The following is a 19,888-nucleotide window of genomic DNA, read 5'->3' as shown; positions in this document are numbered from 1 at the left end:
TTTCAGCGCTGAAAAAAAAGCCTCCCATTGGCTTCAATGGGTTCCTTTTTCTGCTAGCAGTGATTCAGCCGTGGACGTCCGCCTCGCTACACCTCCCTCCCGACTAGGCTCATTTATTGAGGCCTAATCTGGAGCTGGATACTGCGACTGGATGCCGGTGCACTGCATCCAGTCGTGGCTAACCGGTTTCTGGTCTGGAATCTGAGGCAGCCTCTGCGCAGATTCCGAAACAAAAAATCCTGTCTGAACCCGGCCTTAGGGTCCATTCACATGGAGGAAAATGGTGTGGAATTTCAGCGCTGAAAAAGCCTCCTATTGACTTCAATGGGTTCCTTTTTCTAGAAGAGGAGGCTTTTTTTTCTACTCTGTGTGTATGGACCCTTAGGCTAAGTTCACACAGAGTTTCTTGGTCAGGGTTTTGGCAGAAATCCGCCTCCAAACTCTGAACCGAAAAACGCCTCACCATTCAAAGTATGTAAAACCCTTCTGAGTCTTTGCCGCTAGCGGTTCTTTCCACTAGGGGCAAAAAAGAAGCAAGTGTTTTCCAGCTTGTGGAAACGGATCTGGAAACTCCTCAAAAAACGCTTCAGGAAACGCTTCTAATGGCAAACAAACACGATTTCCGGTCCGCTTTTGACAATGCCAAAACCCTGACCAAAAAACTCTGTGTGAACATACCCTTAGGGTTTTTGTTGCTGTCTGAACTCTGTCCCATTCCTTCACCTCTGTAATTGATTTTCCACCACTCCCATCTCCTTCACCTTGGTTTCCCTCTTCCCCTTTATGCTAATAAGGCCCCACTGGGTGGAAACGCAGCAAAAATACGCCGCGAAAAAAACACTGAAGAAACCATGCGTTTTATGTAGTGGAAAAAGCGCACATGTACATGCGTTTTTCAGTTTTGTGCTGCAGAAATTCATCTGAGTTTTCTGTTGAGTTTTTCATTGCGTTTTTGCTCAAGTTGCTCATGTGTAATAAAGTTAAATGAAAGGCTATGTTGAAAATCATAAGAAATTATGGTCCTTTGCTATTTAGGCAAGGGCCCCACGGGCCGGAAATGACTCAATTTGTCCACGACGTTTTACATTACTTGCAAAGTGGATGGGATACATGCGAATCCCATGCCCACTTTGCGGAAAAAAATCGCAGCGCGGACACGCTGCGCACTGTCGGCTTTCTTGCGGTATATAAAACCGCATGTGCCCCAACACAAGAAAGGTCCTCTTTAAAGCAGTAGCACTCTGGGATCCTGCATACACGAACACGTAATCCCATTGCTTGGTTTGCTGCCTTTATAATGCCGGTCATCCCAATGTCACCAGTAGCTGATCTGCTCATCCAGAGGACTGCGTCACATACCACACATACCGTGTTTCCCTGAAAATAGGTCATCCCCCGAAAATAAGGCATCCTCCAAAAACCATTGCAGCCTGCTGAACACTGTGTGCGATGTTCTGTGAGCACAGGAAAGCCGTCTGCTGCCTCTGCTGTGATACCGTAGGTTGTATCCACTGTGCCTGCTGTAGGATGAGCTGGGAGATGCCCGCTGTACATGTGCTGCGGGGAGTTGGCTCTCCCAGCTCATCCCACAGCAGCCAGTATCGCAGCAGCCGGCGTTCCTGTGCACTTGCAACACAGTGCACAGCATTCAGCCGGCTGCAATGCCCACAAAGTGAGGCTCTCCTTCGCAACTGCCAGCAGCCTTGCTAAGCCCCGCCCACCACTTCCACCGCCGCGATCAACAGCGGCACCAGCGCCGCTCTGAAGATGGGGAAGGTAAGTAGCCTACCTCCCCCTCCCCTCGCCTAACCTTCTGCATGTCTTATGGAGCGGGTTGTCCCCCGCTCCATAAGACACTCCCTGAAAATAAGACATGTCCTATATTTAGTACAAGAATTTAATATAAGACACTGTCTTATTTTCGGGGAAACACAGTACAATGTGTCATAGGAGGCAGTGGAGTCTTTGTGTGAATCCAGCCTCTGCACCACTAGAGCAACTGAGCACACACTGGACCCTTTTTGTCAGTGGGAGTCCCGTGGGTCAACTCTCCAAACATTTATCACACATCCTACTCAGATATTTGAAATATGGTGACAAATCAATTACAGAAAATAAAAGCTTTAATAATGGAAAAAAATACAACAGAGACACTACAACTCCCATCATTCTAGAGTCTTGGTGTTCTTTCCTGACCTTAGGATTTTACTTTCATGGCCCGCTGTTATCAGCCTCCACCTGTCTGCCCCTGTGTATAGCAGTTCTGGCCCACAGTTCTGGCGGCAGATACGTCTAGAAAACCTATAGAGAACAACCAAAAATATCCACCTGACCATAAGAATACCTGGCAGGGACTGTCCGCTGCAGACTGATGAGACACGACCATGTAACAAAACCCAGATCAATACAGTTTTCTGAGCCACAAGGCATAAAATGTCATAATTTTTGTGGTTTAGAGCAAAAAATTATAATTTTTTTTAAAATTCTGCGTCACCACTTTACTGGAAAGGAGCCGTGGTGAGGACACGCAGGGGTCAGGCCATTGGCCCCACCAAATTTATAATAATTTAAGCCAGCATTATGGCAGATGACTCAGTGGAGGTTGCGTCTCGTCATATATGTGGAGTACCCTCCGGTGACTAGGGGGCCCCTATGTACTTATAAGGTGAGGTGAACGGCACAGGCCTCAACTTGTTATTGTAACAGAAGCTCCAGGGCTCATATTGAGGATAACATATAGGGGATCAGTGAAGGAAGCGGTGAAGGTGTGTAAGTGTCTGATAGGGTCACTTAGTTCATAAAAGGATAAACGCCCGACCTCATAGTCTAAGAAGACTCCAAGTGATGGACATGTTGGTTTTACATTAAAGATTAATCTGCCTGAGTTGTGTAATGCTTTATATAGGTCATATTTCACAGTTAAACCCCAAGATTTATCAGTATTTCCAATACAAGACTGAAGTCCACTCCTTTCTATACTGAGATAGGACACTCCGATGGCAAACTTGTCTATCTGGTTCCACGCTACCTCCCAGTAATGTCTTCCTGAGGAAAGACCACATCTGCTTAACACCTGGTAACAATTTAGAAATCTTCCAGATGATTGTGGTCTGTCTTGTTCTTCTGTTGTTGGTATTGTTGTTGTTGCTGTTTTCAGATCTTCTGATATCTCCACATGTCTATGAGCAGTGTCCACATCCAGCAAGATGTCTGGTACATGGACCCCGAGCTGTGATGTTACATGGGTGACAATATCCCACATAGATCGGTATATGGTCAATGAGATCAGAACATCATCTAGATCATCAGTCATCTTATGGTCACTGACTGGAGCTTCTTCTGCTTCCATAATGTTATCAGTACAGGTCACTTCTTGATTTGATTGCTGTAGGACATTTTTAGTGTCAGCCATGATGTTTCCACCACTTCCTTCTGTGACCTCATCATCTCTATGACCACGTACCATAATGTCACTTTCTTGTAAGAGTCTTAAAGGATCACTGACATGGCACATCTCCTCTATATGACTCATTTTCATGGACAGCTCATCTACCTGGACTTCCAGCTTCTTGATCAGATCAGATATCTGGGACACAATCTTCTCCTCCTGCCTGGAGATCTCGCTCAGCACTTTCTTTTCTGCTATTTCCAGTTGCTCCTTAATGTCCATAAATATCTTACTGACGTTCTTCCTCTTATCGTTGGCTTTCTCCTGGATATTCCTCTTATGATCCTGCAGATTCTGGACTCTTGTCTGAATTTCTACTTTTTGTGGGTTTAGTTCATCCAGATATTTCCCAAGTTTCTTTTTCTTCTTCTCAGAGGCTTCATTGAGAAGTTCCACCTGGTGTCTTTTGTGCTTACCAACCAGACAGCAAGACACACATAAGTAAGCTGCGTCTTGTGGGCAGTAATACTCCAGAACCTTCTTGTGGATGGAACATTTCTTGTTGTCAAAAGTTCTGGTGGGTTCTGCTAATATATGATCTGCAGACTTGTTGTGGGCTGTCAGGTGGTCGTCACATAGAGAGATCTCACACTGCAGACATGACTTCACAGCGTGTACAGGAGACTTTGTACAGTAAGTACAGAAGATTCTGGTCTCCTCCATACCAGGCTGAGTAGATAAGAAACGCTCCACTATATTCCCCAGCTTCCTGTTCTTCTCCAGGGCCGGACGCTCGGGATATTCTGCTCTGCAGTCAGGACAGGAATACGCTCCGGCCGCCTCCTGTGTATCCAGCACATTCACAATACACGAGCGGCAGAAGTTGTGTCCACATCTCAGGGATACGGGGTCTGTATAGGGGCTCAGGCAGATGGAGCAGTTCAGCTCGTCCTTCAGGTCAACAGATGCCATTGTAGTATAAAAACAGGAATCGAAAGCTAAAACGCTTCTTGACATAAGAAGGGGCGGAGAGTGTTCAATGGAAAATCTATTAACCCCTGCAGTTCAGTGATGATTTATGCTAAGAACATGATCAAACACCACTGAAGATTACAGGTGGAGTAGTTGTAGTGTCTGAAGCTGTTCACAACATAGGAAGAATCTACCACCAGTACAGAGAAGGAAAAGAAAGCCGAGCAGTCCAAGACCTGAGAACATGAGAAGAGTCACTCGTAAATGACAACTTCCCACTTTATCTGATTTACATGTCACGTGTCTCATTTCACCTTCCAACATCAACTCTTTATTAACTAAAATATGTGTATGGGGAGACTCATCGCTCTTTACCTCCTTGAGGTGGACATAGATTCTCTCTATGGTTCTCAGGGTCGGTGTCCACGGTGTTAATTGGATCATTGCAGAGTGTAGGGCCTTGGTTGTGATATTAGGTGAGAAGTATACTAACTTCCTATATATCACCCATTGCTTTTGAAGCCACTTCTGGGTTGGGTTTGAAAAATCGCTGCAACAAAAAATGCAGTCTTTCAGCAACTCTATGGGTTCCGCGGGTTTCCTAAGGTAACCCCTTTTTTATGCGGATTAGGCTTCCACTTGGGGAAACCCATGTTAAAATGTGAACCGAGCATCACTTTCTTACTATTCATTCATGTAAAGTAGTTTTATAAGTGGTGGTGCACGTTAAAGGGATCCTATCACTCAGACATGATTTTTTTCTAAGTACCCCATCGGAATAGCCTTAAGAAAGGCTATTCTTCTCCTACCTTCTCCGCGCCGCCGTTCGCCTACTATCCCGGTTCTTGTTGGTATGCTAATGAGCTCTCTCGCAGCATTGGAGGCGGGCCACAGCGCTCAGACAGCTTTGGGAGCGTCCCCAATGCTGCGAGAGGGTTAAATTATAAAAGTAAGGGTGTGACTGGCACCCTGGTGAACCTACAGGGAAGGGTCCCAACCCAGAATATATATGAGAATAAAGGATCCTAGTAGGCTGAATTGTAATATCAAAGATACTTTATTTAATTAATAGTACAAATTGCACTGTGCCACACGTGGCTATACAGAGTTTATACGAGAACGTTTCGGCAAGTTCTGCCTTCCTCAAGCTCGTAGTAATGATAGGAGTGTAGAATAGGCTCCAAAAGGGCAGGGTGAGGTGAAAGTCCCCCCTGTTTATTGTCCTGTCAGGCAGGTACGGGTAATGGCCGTATTGGCGTGTAAAGTATACTCAGTTGTGCAACACGACCTTGTAGGCTCAAATAGGTCCCTTAGAATAAGGGTATCCTAGGGAGTAGCTGTGGTCTGTTTGCTCAGCTTGTCCTACTCTGGTCTCTGACATGTGAATCAATTGTAGGCAGGCACACTGGTGAGTAGTTCACAATAGCAGTTGTGGCCTCCTGAGGGTCTCCAGTATAGGTGTCCTGATGTGTGTGGCCCCGGGCGGGTTCCGTTGGTGGCGGTCGGGAGCAGAGGAGCCACCAATTGCTCCTCTGCTCCTGACCGCCACCAACGGAACCCGCCCGGGGCCACACACATCAGGACACCTATACTGGAGACCCTCAGGAGGCCACAACTGCTATTGTGAACTACTCACCAGTGTGCCTGCCTACAATTGATTCACATGTCAGAGACCAGAGTAGGACAAGCTGAGCAAACAGACCACAGCTACTCCCTAGGATACCCTTATTCTAAGGGACCTATTTGAGCCTACAAGGTCGTGTTGCACAACTGAGTATACTTTACACGCCAATACGGCCATTACCCGTACCTGCCTGACAGGACAATAAACAGGGGGGACTTTCACCTCACCCTGCCCTTTTGGAGCCTATTCTACACTCCTATCATTACTACGAGCTTGAGGAAGGCAGAACTTGCCGAAACGTTCTCGTATAAACTCTGTATAGCCACGTGTGGCACAGTGCAATTTGTACTATTAATTAAATAAAGTATCTTTGATATTACAATTCAGCCTACTAGGATCCTTTATTCTCAATGCTGCGAGAGAGCTCTCTCCAGCGCCGCCTCCTCTTCATCAGCAGCATCATCTTCTTCCTATTCTTCCAGCGGTGGGTTGTAAATTCTAAGGCCTCGGGCGGAGCAGTCTGCGCATGCCCACAGGCCACGAGAAAATGGCCGCTTGCTCAGTATTGGGAGCTCCCAAAGCTGTCTGAGCGCTGGGGCCCACCTCCAATGCTGCGAGAGAGCTAATTAGCATAACGACAAGAACCGGGATTGTAGGCGAACAGCGGCGCGGAGAAGACGACGAAAGGTAGGAGAAGAATAGCCTTTCTTAAGGCTATTCCAACGTGGTACTTAGAAAAAATCATGTCTGAGTGATAGGATCCCTTTAAGAAAAGAGTTTTATATGGCAACAATAGTCTGTGTTTCTCTGCCGCAAGATTCCCCACAATCATTATGGGGTATAATTATAGACTTCTTAATAATTCTGATGTATGTTATGAGATCTGTGCACCAGAAAGTGATTCCTACCCCGGCTTGGGGCTGTAATTGTTTCCATTATACTTCTGTCCATCTTCTGGTGTAAGCTATGGTAAATGTGTCGGCCATAGCGGCCTCCCGCCGCCCCACCTGGCCCCAAACACATTCTAATAAGTCAGCTGTACTAATGTAATAAAAAAAAATTAATTTTCGACACAAAACAGGAATCTGCTGAAATTATATGTAACATACGGTGCATACGGTGATCTTATACAAATTTTACATGGCACTTCCCAAATGATTACATCCAACTCCACAGAATTTTCCGGCTTATTTAATAAAAAAAGCAAGAAATGTGTGACAAATAAAGAACAAGACACAACTGAGCAGTTAAATAGACGGCCATTACAACACCGGCAGTCCGCTCCCCGGTGATCTGTGCACAAACAGCAGCCACGTGACACTGACATGACACAATCCCATCTGTGCCATCATGGATAGGAAACAGCAGGGACCGGACTGTGGGACACGGAAGTCAGAGCTGAACTTGTGTCCTCACTGCAGAGATGATGTGTTGTACATGTGCTAGTACATGAGCAGCCATTACACTGGGGTGGAGGCCGCAGTAACAGGCAGTGTGAATAATGCTTTATCTTATGTATTTTCTGCTTTTATTACATTTCTTATATCCCGCCCAACCCCTGTAAATAAGACAATCTCGTTCTATGGATAAATGACTACTGGGCGTCTAGTAAATGTGACATTATAGAAATCTGACCGCTCACTGGATTCAGCGCCTGACATTACATATAAATAACCTCTTATACAATTCCCCAATAATATTTCCATTCATCCCAAGCATTGATTCTCCATCTGATTTCTAATAATGACTAAGATAACCAATAAAGGGATTCTATCATTAAAAGTGTATTTTTTCAGTGTTCAAACAGCACTGGGGGATCCCCAATGCTGCGAGAGAACTCTCCAGCGCCACCTTCATCTTCGTCTGGAACGGCCTCTCTTTAGGTCTTCTTCCGGCACTGGGTTCAAACTACGCATGCCCGCTGGCCACAAGAAAATGGTCATTTACACTTACTGTGTAAGTGGCCATTTTCTTGTGGCCGGTGGACATGTGCAGTCGGCTTTGCCCAAGGCCTAGAAGTTTGAACCCACCGCCAGAAGAAGACACGAAGAGAAGCCATTCCAGGCGAAGATGAAGGCGGCGCTGGAGAGTTCTCTCGCAGCATTGGGGACACCCCCAGTGCTGTTTGAGCACTGGGGCCCCTCCCCAGTGCTGTGAGAGAACTCATATGCATACCGACGAAAACCAGGATTTCTACCGAACGGCGGCCCGGAGAAGACATTTAAAGGTAGGAGAATAGACTTTCTTAAGGCTATTCCGAAATGGTAGGCTAAAAGAATACAAGTTTAATGATAGAATCCCTTTTATCATTAAACATAAGCCCCCACCCACCACCCATGGGAGGCGCCACATGCATACTGTTCCCAGAAGGTCGTATCCATACATCTCCATATAGTCAGTTATGAATGTGATTAGAAAGAACAATGTATTTATAATGTGAGGTGGATGGCCCGGCCTCAGCTTCTTATGGTAACAGAGGCTCCATCACGAACATAGAAGATAACATGTAGGGGTTCAATGAAGGAGGCGGTGAAGGTGTGTAAGTGTCTGATGGGGTCACACAGCTCATAGAAGGACAGACGTCCGGCCTCATAGTCTAAGAAGACTCCAAGTGTTGGATATGTTGGCTTCATATCATCATGGAATCCAATATTTGAGTTGTGAAATGCTGTATAGTTTCCATTATTGATATCCAAACACCAAGACTTATCATTATATGCAATACAAGACTTCTCTCCTTCCTTTTCTATACTTGGATAGGACATTCCAATGACACATCTTCCTTTCTGGTTCCACTCGACCTCCCAGTAATGTCTTCCTGAGGAAAGGACACATCTGCTTAATACCTGGGCATAAGTCAGAAACCTTCCTGGTGATTTTGATATTTCCTCTATTTCTTCTGAATATGTTGCTGTTTTCAGATCTTCTGCTATCTCTGTGTATGTATGAGCAGTATCTACATCCAGTAATATGTCTGGTACATGGAACCCGAGCTCTGATGTTACATTGATGACAATATCCCTCATAGATCGGTATAAAGTCAAAGAGATCAGAACCTCATTCAGATCACCAGTCATCTCAAGGAGGTCACAGACTAGAGATTCTGACTCCGTACTCTTATCACTACAGGTCACTATATGGTCTGATTCTTGCAGGATAGTTTTAGGATCAATCATGAGCTTTGCACCATCTCCCCCTATGTCCTTCTCACCTCCATGACCACTTACTGTAATGTCACTTTCCTGTAAGAGTCTTATTGGGTCACTGCCATGACACATCTCCTCCATCTCGCACATCTTCCTGGACAGCTCATCTACCTGGACTTCCAGCTCCTTGATCAGATCAGATATCTGGGACACAATCTTCTCCTCCTGCCTGGAGATCTCGCTCAGCACTTTCTTTTCTGCTATTTCCAGTTGCTCCTTAATGTCCATGAATATCTTACTGACGTTCTTCCTCTTATCGGAGGCTTTCTCCTGGATATTCCTCTCATGATCCTGCAGATTCTGGACTTTTATCTGAACTTCTGCTTTTTCTGTGTTTAGTTCATCCAGATATTTCCTCAGTTTCTCCTTCTTCTTCTCAGATGCCTCCTCTAGAAGTTCCACCTGGTGTCCCTTGTGCTTACCAACCAGACAGCAGGACACACATAGACAAGCCGCGTCCTGTGGGCAGTAATACTCCAGAACCTTCTTGTGGAGGGAACATTTCTTTTTGACAAAGGCTCTAGTGGGTTCTCCCAATATATGATCCACTGTCTGGTTGTGGACTGTCAGGTGGTCGTCACATAAAGACATCTCACACTGCAGACATGACTTCACAGCCGGTACAGGCAACTTTGTACAGTAAGTACAGAAGATTCTGGTCTCCTCCATACCAGGCTGAGTAGATAAGAAACGCTCCACTATATTCCCCAGCTTCCTATTCTTCTCCAGGGCCGGACGCTCGGGATATTCTGCTCTGCAGTCAGGACAGGAATACGCTCCGGCCGCCTCCTGTGTATCCAGCACACTCACAATACACGGGCAGCAGAAGTTGTGTCCACATCTCAGGGATACGGGGTCTGTATAGGGGCTCAGGCAGATGGAGCAGTTCAGCTCATCCCTCAGGTCAGAAGACGCCATTGTAGTATAAAGGAGAAGGAATCGAAAGCTAAAAAGTCTCTTTACATAAAATGGGCGGAGAGATGATTAAAAGAGAGGAGAAAAATTAACCCCTGCAGCTCAATGACTGCAATTACAGGTGAATCCTACTGAGACAGAAAGTGATTGGGTGTATCTGGTGTAAGATTACAGGTGTAGTAGTTGTAGTGTCTCCACCTGTTCCTAGTATATAGAGAGAGCCACCACCAGTACAGGGAAGGAACAACAGCTAAGACCACGAAAACATGGACCCCATAGACTATAATGGGGTCCGTGTGCTTGCCGCGCGCTGCCCGCACGAATCATGTGGACAGGAAAGTAGATTGTGAAACTCTGCCTCGGGTTCCAGACCAAAAAACCCCATGTGAACCGAACCCAACCTAAAAGGGGTTATCCCGGATTTTACTGTTTTCAATTTTTCATTTTTGTTTTTTCCTCCCTGCCTTCCAAAAATGACACCTTTTTTATTTGTCCATTCACATAGCCACACAGGGACTAGTTTTATACAGGACAAATTGTACATTTTATGGGCACCATTTATTATTCCATGCAATGTAATAGGAAGCCAAAAAAAAATTCTAAATGGGGTCGAATTTGGGGGAAAACAGGTTTTATTTTTGCAACTTTCACTGAGAAATAACAATGATGCTACCTTTATTCTGCAGTTTGATCACCGTGATATCAGATTTTAGTTCACATCCCCATGTTCCCAATAACTGTGTCATGTTTCCGTTCACAGAGCTGTAGACATGATATTTTTCATTATTGGATCTGTTTTTAAGCCTTTTTTTTTAGATTTGCGTATTTAGATTTATGGCTTTCATAATTCAGGATAAATACCTTTATATTCAGATAGTTGGGGCATTTTCAGGTGCAGAGGTACCCCATGTTTATTTAGGGACAGTATTTGCTATATATTGTATATATGGTATACGGAACTGACATTACACCTTATCTGTAGCAAACTATACATCGTCACGTATGGTCGACATTGATAGGTTCCCGGCTATCATGATCACAAGGAGGTGTCTGGAAGTGGTAAGGGGAGGTCAAGGTTTGTTATGAATTTTCCAAAAATTTCAGATTCTACCGAACCTCAAATTTTTGGGATTTGCCTTGGAGGAATCTATCAAATAAGGGGTCCACTTCATGGCACTTTGATGCTACAGCACATGTAATTGGGCCTCAGTGGTGACCTGAGGGTTGGAGAAGATGGCAAGTGACCCAAAAAGAAGAATGATAGTATGCACCATTACCCAGAAGCAGGGAATAGATTTTTTTTTTTCTATAATTTTTCACACCTTTGCTGGCCTCTAGTTATTGTACTTTGAAGCCAGAAGAGACTCCATAATATAATAATAAACTTTATCCCACACTTCTGGATAGGTCCAAAGTGACATTTCTAGGTGAATCTCACCGGGATTGTGTAAGGGAATTGCTAGGACAGTAATTCCCCAGTAACTGTTTAATCCCTGGGACGGAACACAAGAGACAGTGAGCCCTAAGCTGAAGCCCCCAACTGACCCTTCCTATTGCCAGGCCCTATCCTACGTAATAGGCGGCAACCACGAAGACGTTCCCTCCCTGAATATGTGAAACACAAAACGCAGACAAGACGGACTACAACAAAGAGAGGTCAGCTAGCCAAGGGTCAGTAACAGTCGAGTGATGCAGTGCCAAATCAGAGTCCAAAGAATAGTCAGTGAGGAAAGCCAAAGGTCAAGGATAAGAAAGCAAGCAAAAATAGTGACAGTACGGAGCGAGTATGCACAAGGCAATAGCAAGCATAGGTGTGAATGAGAGCCAAGGTTAAATAGGGAGGAAGAACCCGCCCACGGAGCCAACAGGAAGGCAGCTGTCAATCAAAGGGCAAGGCCAGATCAACCACCAGAGGAGCAGAGACAAACAAGGGCAGAAGACGGGCACGGTGCAAATACAACCACAGCAGTAGAGCCGCGCTCACACAGTGCGACCAAAAACTTTAAGCCATGAACCAAACTGCACACGCCTCCTGCGCCGCAGCACGCGAGCAGAGGGCGGTGCAAGGACCCGAACAGGCAGAGATGTTACAGATTGCCCATTATTTGTATCAAATAAATGTGACAAAATGTGACAAAATCTGACCTTTTCAAGTAGAAATTATGGCAGAATATTTTTTTTATTTTGTAGCAGTGCTATCAGCCTCAGGACAATATCCATTCAGTTTAAGGAGGTTGTCAATGAGTTGTTTTTCACAGCCATAAATATCTTATTGTTGGGGGTCTTCCAGTCGGCACTTACATGGATCAGTTGTTCGGGGGTCTGTGTGAGACTGATCCACGCAGGGGTCAGAGGTCAGCTCCCCCACCAATCCGATATTTATGAACAATTTATTAATAATGTTAGGTGGACGGCACCAGCCTCAGCTTCGTATGGTAACAGAGGCGCCATCGTCCATAAAGAACATAACATGTAGGGGTTCGGTGAAGGAGGCGGTGAAGGTATGCATGTGTCTGATGGGGTCACACAGCTCATAGAAGGACAGACGCCCGGCCTCATAGTCTAAGAAGACTCCAAATGTTGGAACTCTTGGCTTTGTATTAAGGTTTATGTTGACTGAGTTGTGAAATGCTTCACACGTTGCTTCATCCATACTCAAACACCAAGATTTATCATTGTCACCAATACTAGAGTGATATCCTTTCTTATCTATACTGGGATAAGACATTCCGATGCTACATGTGCCTTTCTCGTTCCACTCTACCTCCCAGTAATGTCTTCCTGAGGAGAGGCCACTTCTGCTTAACACCTGGGCATAAGTCAAAAACTTTCTTGGCGAATCTAGTGTGACATGTTCTCCTGAATCTGTTGCTTCTTTCAGATCTTCCGATATCTTCACACATTTATGAACAGTGTCCACATCCAGTAATATGTCTGGTACATGGAACCCGAGGTCTGATGTTACATCAGTGAGAATTTCCCTCACACAAAGGTGTAAAGTCAATGAAATCAGAACATCATCCAGATCATCAAATGTCTCATCCAGAATATCATTTGTCTCAAGGAAGTCAATCCTGTTATCCTGCACCTTGGTATCAGACATGGGAGAGTCAGCTTGTCCTGAGATCTTTCCTAAAGACAGCTCATTATTACAACTGTTCCTTTCACCACTTTCTCCTGCGTCCTCCTCACCTCCTTGATCACTTACTGTATTGTCACTTTCTTCTAAGAGTCTTATTGGGTCAGTGACATGACACATCTCCTCCAAGTGACTCATCTTTCTGGACAGCTCATTCTCCTGGATTTCCAGTGTCTCCATCAGATCAGATATCTGGGACACAATCTTCTCCTCCTGCCTGGAGATCTCGCTCAGCACTTTCTTTTCTACTATATCCAGTTGCTCCTTAAGGTCCATAAATATCTCATTGATGTTCTCCCTCTTATCGGAGGCTTTCTCCTGGATATTCCTCTTATGATCCTGCAGATTCTGGACTCTTGTCTGAATTTTTGTTTTTTCTGTGTTTAGTTCATCCAGATATTTCCTCAGTTTCTCCTTCTTCTTCTCAGATGCCTCCTCAAGAAGTTCCACCTGGTGTCCCCTGTGCTTACCAACCAGACAGCAGGACACACATAGACAAGCCGCGTCCTGCGGGCAGTAATACTCCAGAACCTTCTTGTGGAGGGAACATTTCTTGTTGACAAAGGCTCTAGTGGGTTCTCCTAATATATGATCTGCAGACTTGTTGTGGGCTGTCAGGTGGTCGTCACATAGAGACATCTCACATTGCAGACATGACTTCACAGCTGGTACAGGAGACTTTGTACAGTAAGTACAGAAGATTCTGGTCTCCTCCATACCAGGCTGAGTAGATAAGAAACGCTCCACTATAGTCCCCAGCTTCCTATTCTTCTCCAGGGCCGGACGCTCGGGATATTCTGCTCTGCAGTCAGGACAGGAATACACTCCAGCCGCCTCCTGTGTATCCAGCACACTCACAATACACGAGCGGCAGAAGTCGTGTCCACATCTCAGGGATACGGGGTCTGTATAGGGGTCCAGGCAGATGGAGCAGTTCAGCTCGTCCTTCAGGTCAGCAGACGCCATTGTAGAATGAATGAGCAGAAGCCCCAGAGGGGCGGAGACATTTTGGGAATGAACTATTAACCCCTGCAGGTCCGAGATTGTGTTTACTAGTGATTCTTAATGAAAAAATATTGCCACCAGTTAGGTTAGGTCTCAGGAATTCTGGTCTCCCACAGTAAGTTAAATACGGTATATGGATTTACATCTATAAATGCAGACTGGTGACAGATTTATTGGGTTTTTGAGTTGAGGGATTGTCTGAAGAGTCCAGTAATTCAACAATAATGAATAATAAAGCATATAAAACCCACAAATAAAATTATCTTTGTAGAACCTGTCATGTATTGTGGGATGGGTTCTGTAAAATCCATCATCTGCTGTATCTCAGAGACCCACCACTCGATTGTCACCACTATTGTGTGGCACCAAGAACAGGAATGAAGACCTATGTGCATTAAACACTGAATCACCTATAATAAGACATGGACATGTCACAGTGATGGAGTAAGAACCTGGGAAGAGAAAATGGGAAGAATAGTCTATATGTTTGTATGAAAAATGTCACGCTTTAGTCTAAATTGTGGCAAACATAGGACTTTAAATGTATAGAAGTGTCATGTGCTCACCTCACCTTCACATTGCTACACTCCAGAAAAGGGTCGGACTAGCCCACCGGGGGACCGCTGAATTCCCCGGTAGGCCCCGTACCTTTAGTGAACCCTACAAGACCACCAGTGCTTTTTTTAATAGGCAGTGGAGGTGCGGTAAGGCCCCTATACACTTATCTCTCCCACTCTCCCCCGCTCCTGGCCAAGGGCCCCCCAATAAGCTGTGTATTATGTCATTGCATGAAAGGCTGTGAGCAGAAGTAGGGAGAGGATAGGTGATGCAGCCAGATTCTCCTCGGTTTTGCAATCTGGTTTTAATAATCGGATTGCAAAACCCGGGAAAGGTGACGCTGCCGACTCGCAGGCTTGTAGGCCATAGGCCTCATTGAGCCTGTGGCCTACAAGCCAATCCCCAATACTTACCTGTCTGCTCCGGCGCCTCCTAAGTCTTCATGCTCTTGGCGCACATGACACATTAGTGAGACCGGGGAGCAGACAGGTAAGAAATCAATCAATACTGCTATATGGGGACTAGTGAAGGGGTTACTGTATGGGCCATACAGTGGCCCCTTTACTATACCCCTGCATACACTGCCCCTCCCATACAGTGGTCCCTTCACTAGTCCCCTATACTGTATGGGGGCCATTGGCGGGGCCATTATATTGTGGTAGAGGGGGGTCAGTGATGGAGGCCAATATCCTGGGGGACATTAAAGGGGTTGTCCAGGCAAAAATGGACACCCCTTTTAACCCCCTCCCGACATCCTGAATGTCATTATCTGTGACATCATGGGTCCTCTTCCTGAGTCCTGCTGAGGAAACTAATTGACCTCCGCTCATAGTGGCCTTTGCACATTGCCGGAAGAGACCTGGGAGAGCAGACGAACTGGGAGGCGCAGGATGACAACGGAGCAACTGGGATAGCCGAGTATGTATTTTTTTTGTTATTTTTTTCACTGCCCCCAGCAGATTTAAACTTTAAAAGTTTAGCCTGGACAACCCCTTTAAGGCTAAGACCCCACGTTGCGGAAACGCAGCTTTTTATGTTGCAGATTTTGTTGTGGTTTTTGAGCTAAAGCTAAGAATGGATACAAAAGAAATGGGGAATATATCGAAAGGTCTTACACTTCTACCTTCCGCTCAATGCAGTCTTGGCTTTGGCTCAAAAAACCGCAGCAAAATCTGCAACAAAAAAAGCTGTGTTTCCACAACATTGGGGCTTTTGCTTAAAGGTGTTTTTCTATTTTTTCTTTTTTTTAATTAGACTGGAGGAGATGCAAAACCTCCCCCGCCTCCCCCCCAAAAAAACCACAGAACTTTCTCTCCTGTTCCTGTGTCTTCCAGCACGGTTCAGTCCTGAACGTCTGTTGTAGTCTCCCCTCTGCCAATTAGCTGCCCAAGGGAAGGCACCTGAAACGTCACAGCCAGTGTGGACTTCTGGCAAAAGGAGACAACGGAGCTGCACGACTGGACCGCGCTGGGAGGACACTGGAGCATCAGGGACAGGTATGTTTTTTTTGTTTGTTTTTTCCACCTCCCCTGGATTAATTAGAAAAAAAAATTATACTGAACAACCAAAGTGTGGGACCTTAGTGGCGTTTATTAAAGGGGTTGTCCAGACATAAGTTTTTATGGTTTATCCCCAGGACAGGCCATAAATACCTGATCTGTAGGGAGCTGATACCCGGCCCTCTGACCGATTAACTATACGGAGTCACTTCCAGTGCCCATCCCGTACACAATACAGGACAGGAAGCAGAAAGCTCTGTCCACTGTATATTAGCCGACACCGTCACTGAATCTCGTCACTTACTGAAGTCAGTGGGAGTTGAGCTGCAGTGAAAGGGCCAGGCCTATACAATGGATGGAGCTTTCTACTTCTGGCCCTGTGTTGTGTACAGAACGTGCGTCGGAAATGGCTCCGTACAGCTGATGGGGCCACGTGTCAGCCCCCTACTGATCAGGCATTTATGGCCTATCCTGAACATAGGCCATAAAAATAATTAACCATGGACAACCCCTTTAATATGCCCCACACAGTTTAATGTCCCCCCCCACACATGATTTTAGCCCTAATCACTGTCCCCCACTGGGGGACCAATGAAGAGGCCACTGTACGGGGGATGGGGGGACCAGTGAAGTGGCCAGAAACAAATTTGACCCAGACAAACCCTTTAAAGAGGTTGTCCATAAACTGGAGCCACCACTGTGGCCACTAGGGAGGTGTAAAAAACCCAAAACAACAGCAAGAAGGCGCCAAAACGAGACTGAACAGACACTGGGGACGGACAACGGGGTGGTGAGGGCAGGTGAGTAGGCATTTTTTTATTTTACATTTCCCGCTCACAACCTGGGTTGCTCCAATTCCTGGATAACATCTTTAAAGGATTTATCCATCTTTCTAATATTGATGGCCTGTCCTTAGGATAGGGCATCAATATTACATCTGTGGGAGTTTGACAACCAGGACCTCTGCAGATCAGCTCTTCCAGGACACAGCAGCTACAGGTAACAGTGACAATTCAAAGAGCCACGCTGATCACTTTCCATACAGAGTGTAGCAATGGGTTTAGGTAGTGCAGTGGTGCACATCATATGGTGAGTAAGCAGCATGGCTCCCGACATGTCAATACCTTTAGCAACCCTGTCTTGGTACAGCTGATCTGCAGCGGTCCTGTCGGTGAGCCCCTAGAAACAATTCCACTGGTGGGCCTTAGACACCCCAGTCTGACCCTGGGAATCTATGGATGGAAAGTCCGGAGCAGTCCTATAAGTGATGACAGTTATCTCTGTATGCACAGTCATCTAGTAATGGGGGTGGTCCTATCTCTGAACATACAGATATAACTATCACTTATTGGACTGCCCCTTTGACTAGGTGACTGCTTCCAAGCATAAAAAGGATAGAGCTTTCAAAAGAAACATTCAGATTTATAACTTTTATTTCCCTATACATTTTTCAATAACGTTAACATAATAATGTGTACAAATGCTGAGCGGATATTTAGGAAATTTGACATCAGCGCCACAAAATTAGGAAGAGTCGCTTATTTTCAGAGGAATAAAAATAATTAGACATAATCACATTACCAGTCTCAGGACAAATTGTCCACTAATATCTCTATGTGAGCGCCATATCTGGTCTCCAAGGATGAAAAACATAAAGAATCAAAATCCACTCAAGGAAGGAACAGTAAGGAAAGTGATATACCATAAACCTATGCCAGTCCCTGACTTGTGTAGACCAACATACACAAGAATTACTTAGAAGTGTCTACCAGGAAGTGCAGTAAGACTAGCATAAGAGATGCTTGTCTTAATAGGTAACCACCAGTGAACATGGGGTACCGTGAGGTGGGGTAAGGTGGATGGGACTGGGCTCAGCTTATTATTGTAGCAGAAGCTTCATCCTCCACATAGAAGATAACATGTAGGGGTTCAGTGAAGGTGGCGGTGAAGGTGTGTAAGTGTCTGATGGGGTCACCAAGCTCATAGAAGGACAGACGCCCGGCCTCATAGTCTAAGAAGACTCCAATTGTTGGAGTTCTTGGCTTTAAAGAGAGCGTTACATTGATGGAGTCATGTGACACTAAGTATTCTGTATCTTGTAAGATTAGACACCAAGATTTATCATTATCCCCGGTTCCAGACTTCTTTCCTTCCTTTTCTATACTGGGATAGGACACTCCGATGTCACATCTGTCTTTCTGGTTCCAGTCTACCTCCCAGTAATGTCTTCCTGAGGAGAAGACACATTTGCTAAACACCTGGAAATAAGTCAGAAACCTTCCTGGTGATTCTGGTCTGTTCTGTTCTTCTGAATATGCTGCTGTTTTTAGATCTCCTGATAACACCACATCGCTATGAGCAGTATCTACATCCAGCCATATGTCTGGTACATGGAACCCGAGCTCTGATGTTACGTTGATGACAATATCCCTCATGGATCGGTGTATGGTCAATGAGATCAGAACCTCATCCAGATCATTAACCATCTTATGAAAGTCACTGACTGGAGCATCTGCAAACCTACTCTTATCACTACAGGTTACTCCATGACCTGACTCTTGTAGAACATCTTTAGAGTCAACCATGATCTTTCCACCATCTTCCCCTGTGATGTCATCATCTGCATGAACACATACCTTAATGTCACTTTCTTGTAAGAGTCTTATTGGGTCAGTGACATGACACATCTCCTCTATATGACTCATTTTCCTGGACAGCTCATCCACCTGGACTTCCAGCTTCTTGATCAGACGAGATATCTGGGACACAATCTTCTCCTCCTGCCTGGAGATCTCGCTCAGCACTTTCTTTTCTGCCATTTCCAGTTGCTCCTTAATGTCCATAAATATCTTACTGACGTTCTTCCTCTTATCGGAGGCTTTCTCCTGGATATTCCTCTTATGATCCTGCAGATTCTGGACACTTGTCTGAATTTCTGCCTTTTGCGGGTTTAGTTCATCCAGATATTTCCTCAGTTTCTCCTTCTTCTTCTCAGATGCTTCATCTAGAAGTTCCACCTGGTGTCCCTTGTGCTTACCAACCAAACAGCAAGACACACATAGACAATCCGCGTCCTGCGGGCAGTAATACTCCAGAACCTTCTTGTGGATGGGACATTTCTTGTTGCTAAAGCATTTGGTGGGCTCTGATAATATGTGATCCATAGATTTGTTGTGGGCTGTCAGGTGGTCATCACATAGAGAGTTCTCACACTGCAGACATGACTTCACAGCCGAGACAGGAGACTTTGTACAGTAAGTACAGAAGATTCTGGTCTCCTCCATACCAGGCTGAGTAGATAAGAAAGGCTCCACTATATTCCCCAGCTTCCTATTCTTCTCCAGGACTGGACGCTCGGGATATTCTGCTCTGCAGTCAGGACAGGAATACGCTCCGGCCGCCTCCTGTGTATCCAGCACACTCACAATACACGGGCAGCAGAAGTTGTGTCCACATCTCAGGGATACGGGGTCTGTATAGGGGCTCAGGCAGATGGAGCAGTTCAGCTCGTCCCTCAGGTCAGCAGACGCCATTGTAGAATGAATGAACAGGAATCCAAAGCTAAAAGGTTTCTTCACATGA

General features: G+C 45.4%; 4 protein-coding genes across 4 annotated transcripts; all 4 read right to left on the bottom strand.

The window, feature by feature from the left end:
• Positions 1-2,640: 2,640 nt before the first annotated feature.
• Positions 2,641-4,360, bottom strand: LOC142217362 (E3 ubiquitin/ISG15 ligase TRIM25-like). The gene has a single exon (XM_075285581.1). The coding sequence runs from the start codon at positions 4,358-4,360 to the stop codon at positions 2,687-2,689; it is 1,674 nt and encodes a 557-aa protein (XP_075141682.1). The 3' UTR covers positions 2,641-2,686.
• A 4,055-nt stretch (positions 4,361-8,415) lies between these two features.
• On the bottom strand, positions 8,416-10,123 carry LOC142217361 (E3 ubiquitin/ISG15 ligase TRIM25-like). The gene has a single exon (XM_075285580.1). The coding sequence runs from the start codon at positions 10,106-10,108 to the stop codon at positions 8,441-8,443; it is 1,668 nt and encodes a 555-aa protein (XP_075141681.1). The 5' UTR covers positions 10,109-10,123; the 3' UTR covers positions 8,416-8,440.
• Positions 10,124-12,378: 2,255 nt separating this feature from the next.
• Positions 12,379-14,210, bottom strand: LOC142217088 (E3 ubiquitin/ISG15 ligase TRIM25-like). Its single transcript, XM_075285279.1, has one exon. It carries the CDS (start codon positions 14,208-14,210, stop codon positions 12,528-12,530), a length of 1,683 nt encoding a protein of 560 aa, XP_075141380.1. The 3' UTR covers positions 12,379-12,527.
• A 3,967-nt stretch (positions 14,211-18,177) lies between these two features.
• On the bottom strand, positions 18,178-19,888 carry LOC142217338 (E3 ubiquitin/ISG15 ligase TRIM25-like). Its single transcript, XM_075285549.1, has one exon. The coding sequence runs from the start codon at positions 19,837-19,839 to the stop codon at positions 18,178-18,180; it is 1,662 nt and encodes a 553-aa protein (XP_075141650.1). The 5' UTR covers positions 19,840-19,888.

Source organism: Leptodactylus fuscus, chromosome 8 (assembly GCF_031893055.1).
Source record: "Leptodactylus fuscus isolate aLepFus1 chromosome 8, aLepFus1.hap2, whole genome shotgun sequence".
Taxonomy (NCBI): domain Eukaryota; kingdom Metazoa; phylum Chordata; class Amphibia; order Anura; family Leptodactylidae; genus Leptodactylus; species Leptodactylus fuscus.
The sequence above is the reverse complement of the archived record's forward strand: the minus strand, read 5'-3'. Positions and strand labels throughout refer to the sequence as shown.

Coding starts and splice junctions, on each gene's coding strand:
- LOC142217362 (XM_075285581.1), bottom strand. CDS start 4,360: ATGGCATCTGTTGACCTGAAGGACGAGCTGAACTGCTCCATCTGCCTG.
- LOC142217361 (XM_075285580.1), bottom strand. CDS start 10,108: ATGGCGTCTTCTGACCTGAGGGATGAGCTGAACTGCTCCATCTGCCTG.
- LOC142217088 (XM_075285279.1), bottom strand. CDS start 14,210: ATGGCGTCTGCTGACCTGAAGGACGAGCTGAACTGCTCCATCTGCCTG.
- LOC142217338 (XM_075285549.1), bottom strand. CDS start 19,839: ATGGCGTCTGCTGACCTGAGGGACGAGCTGAACTGCTCCATCTGCCTG.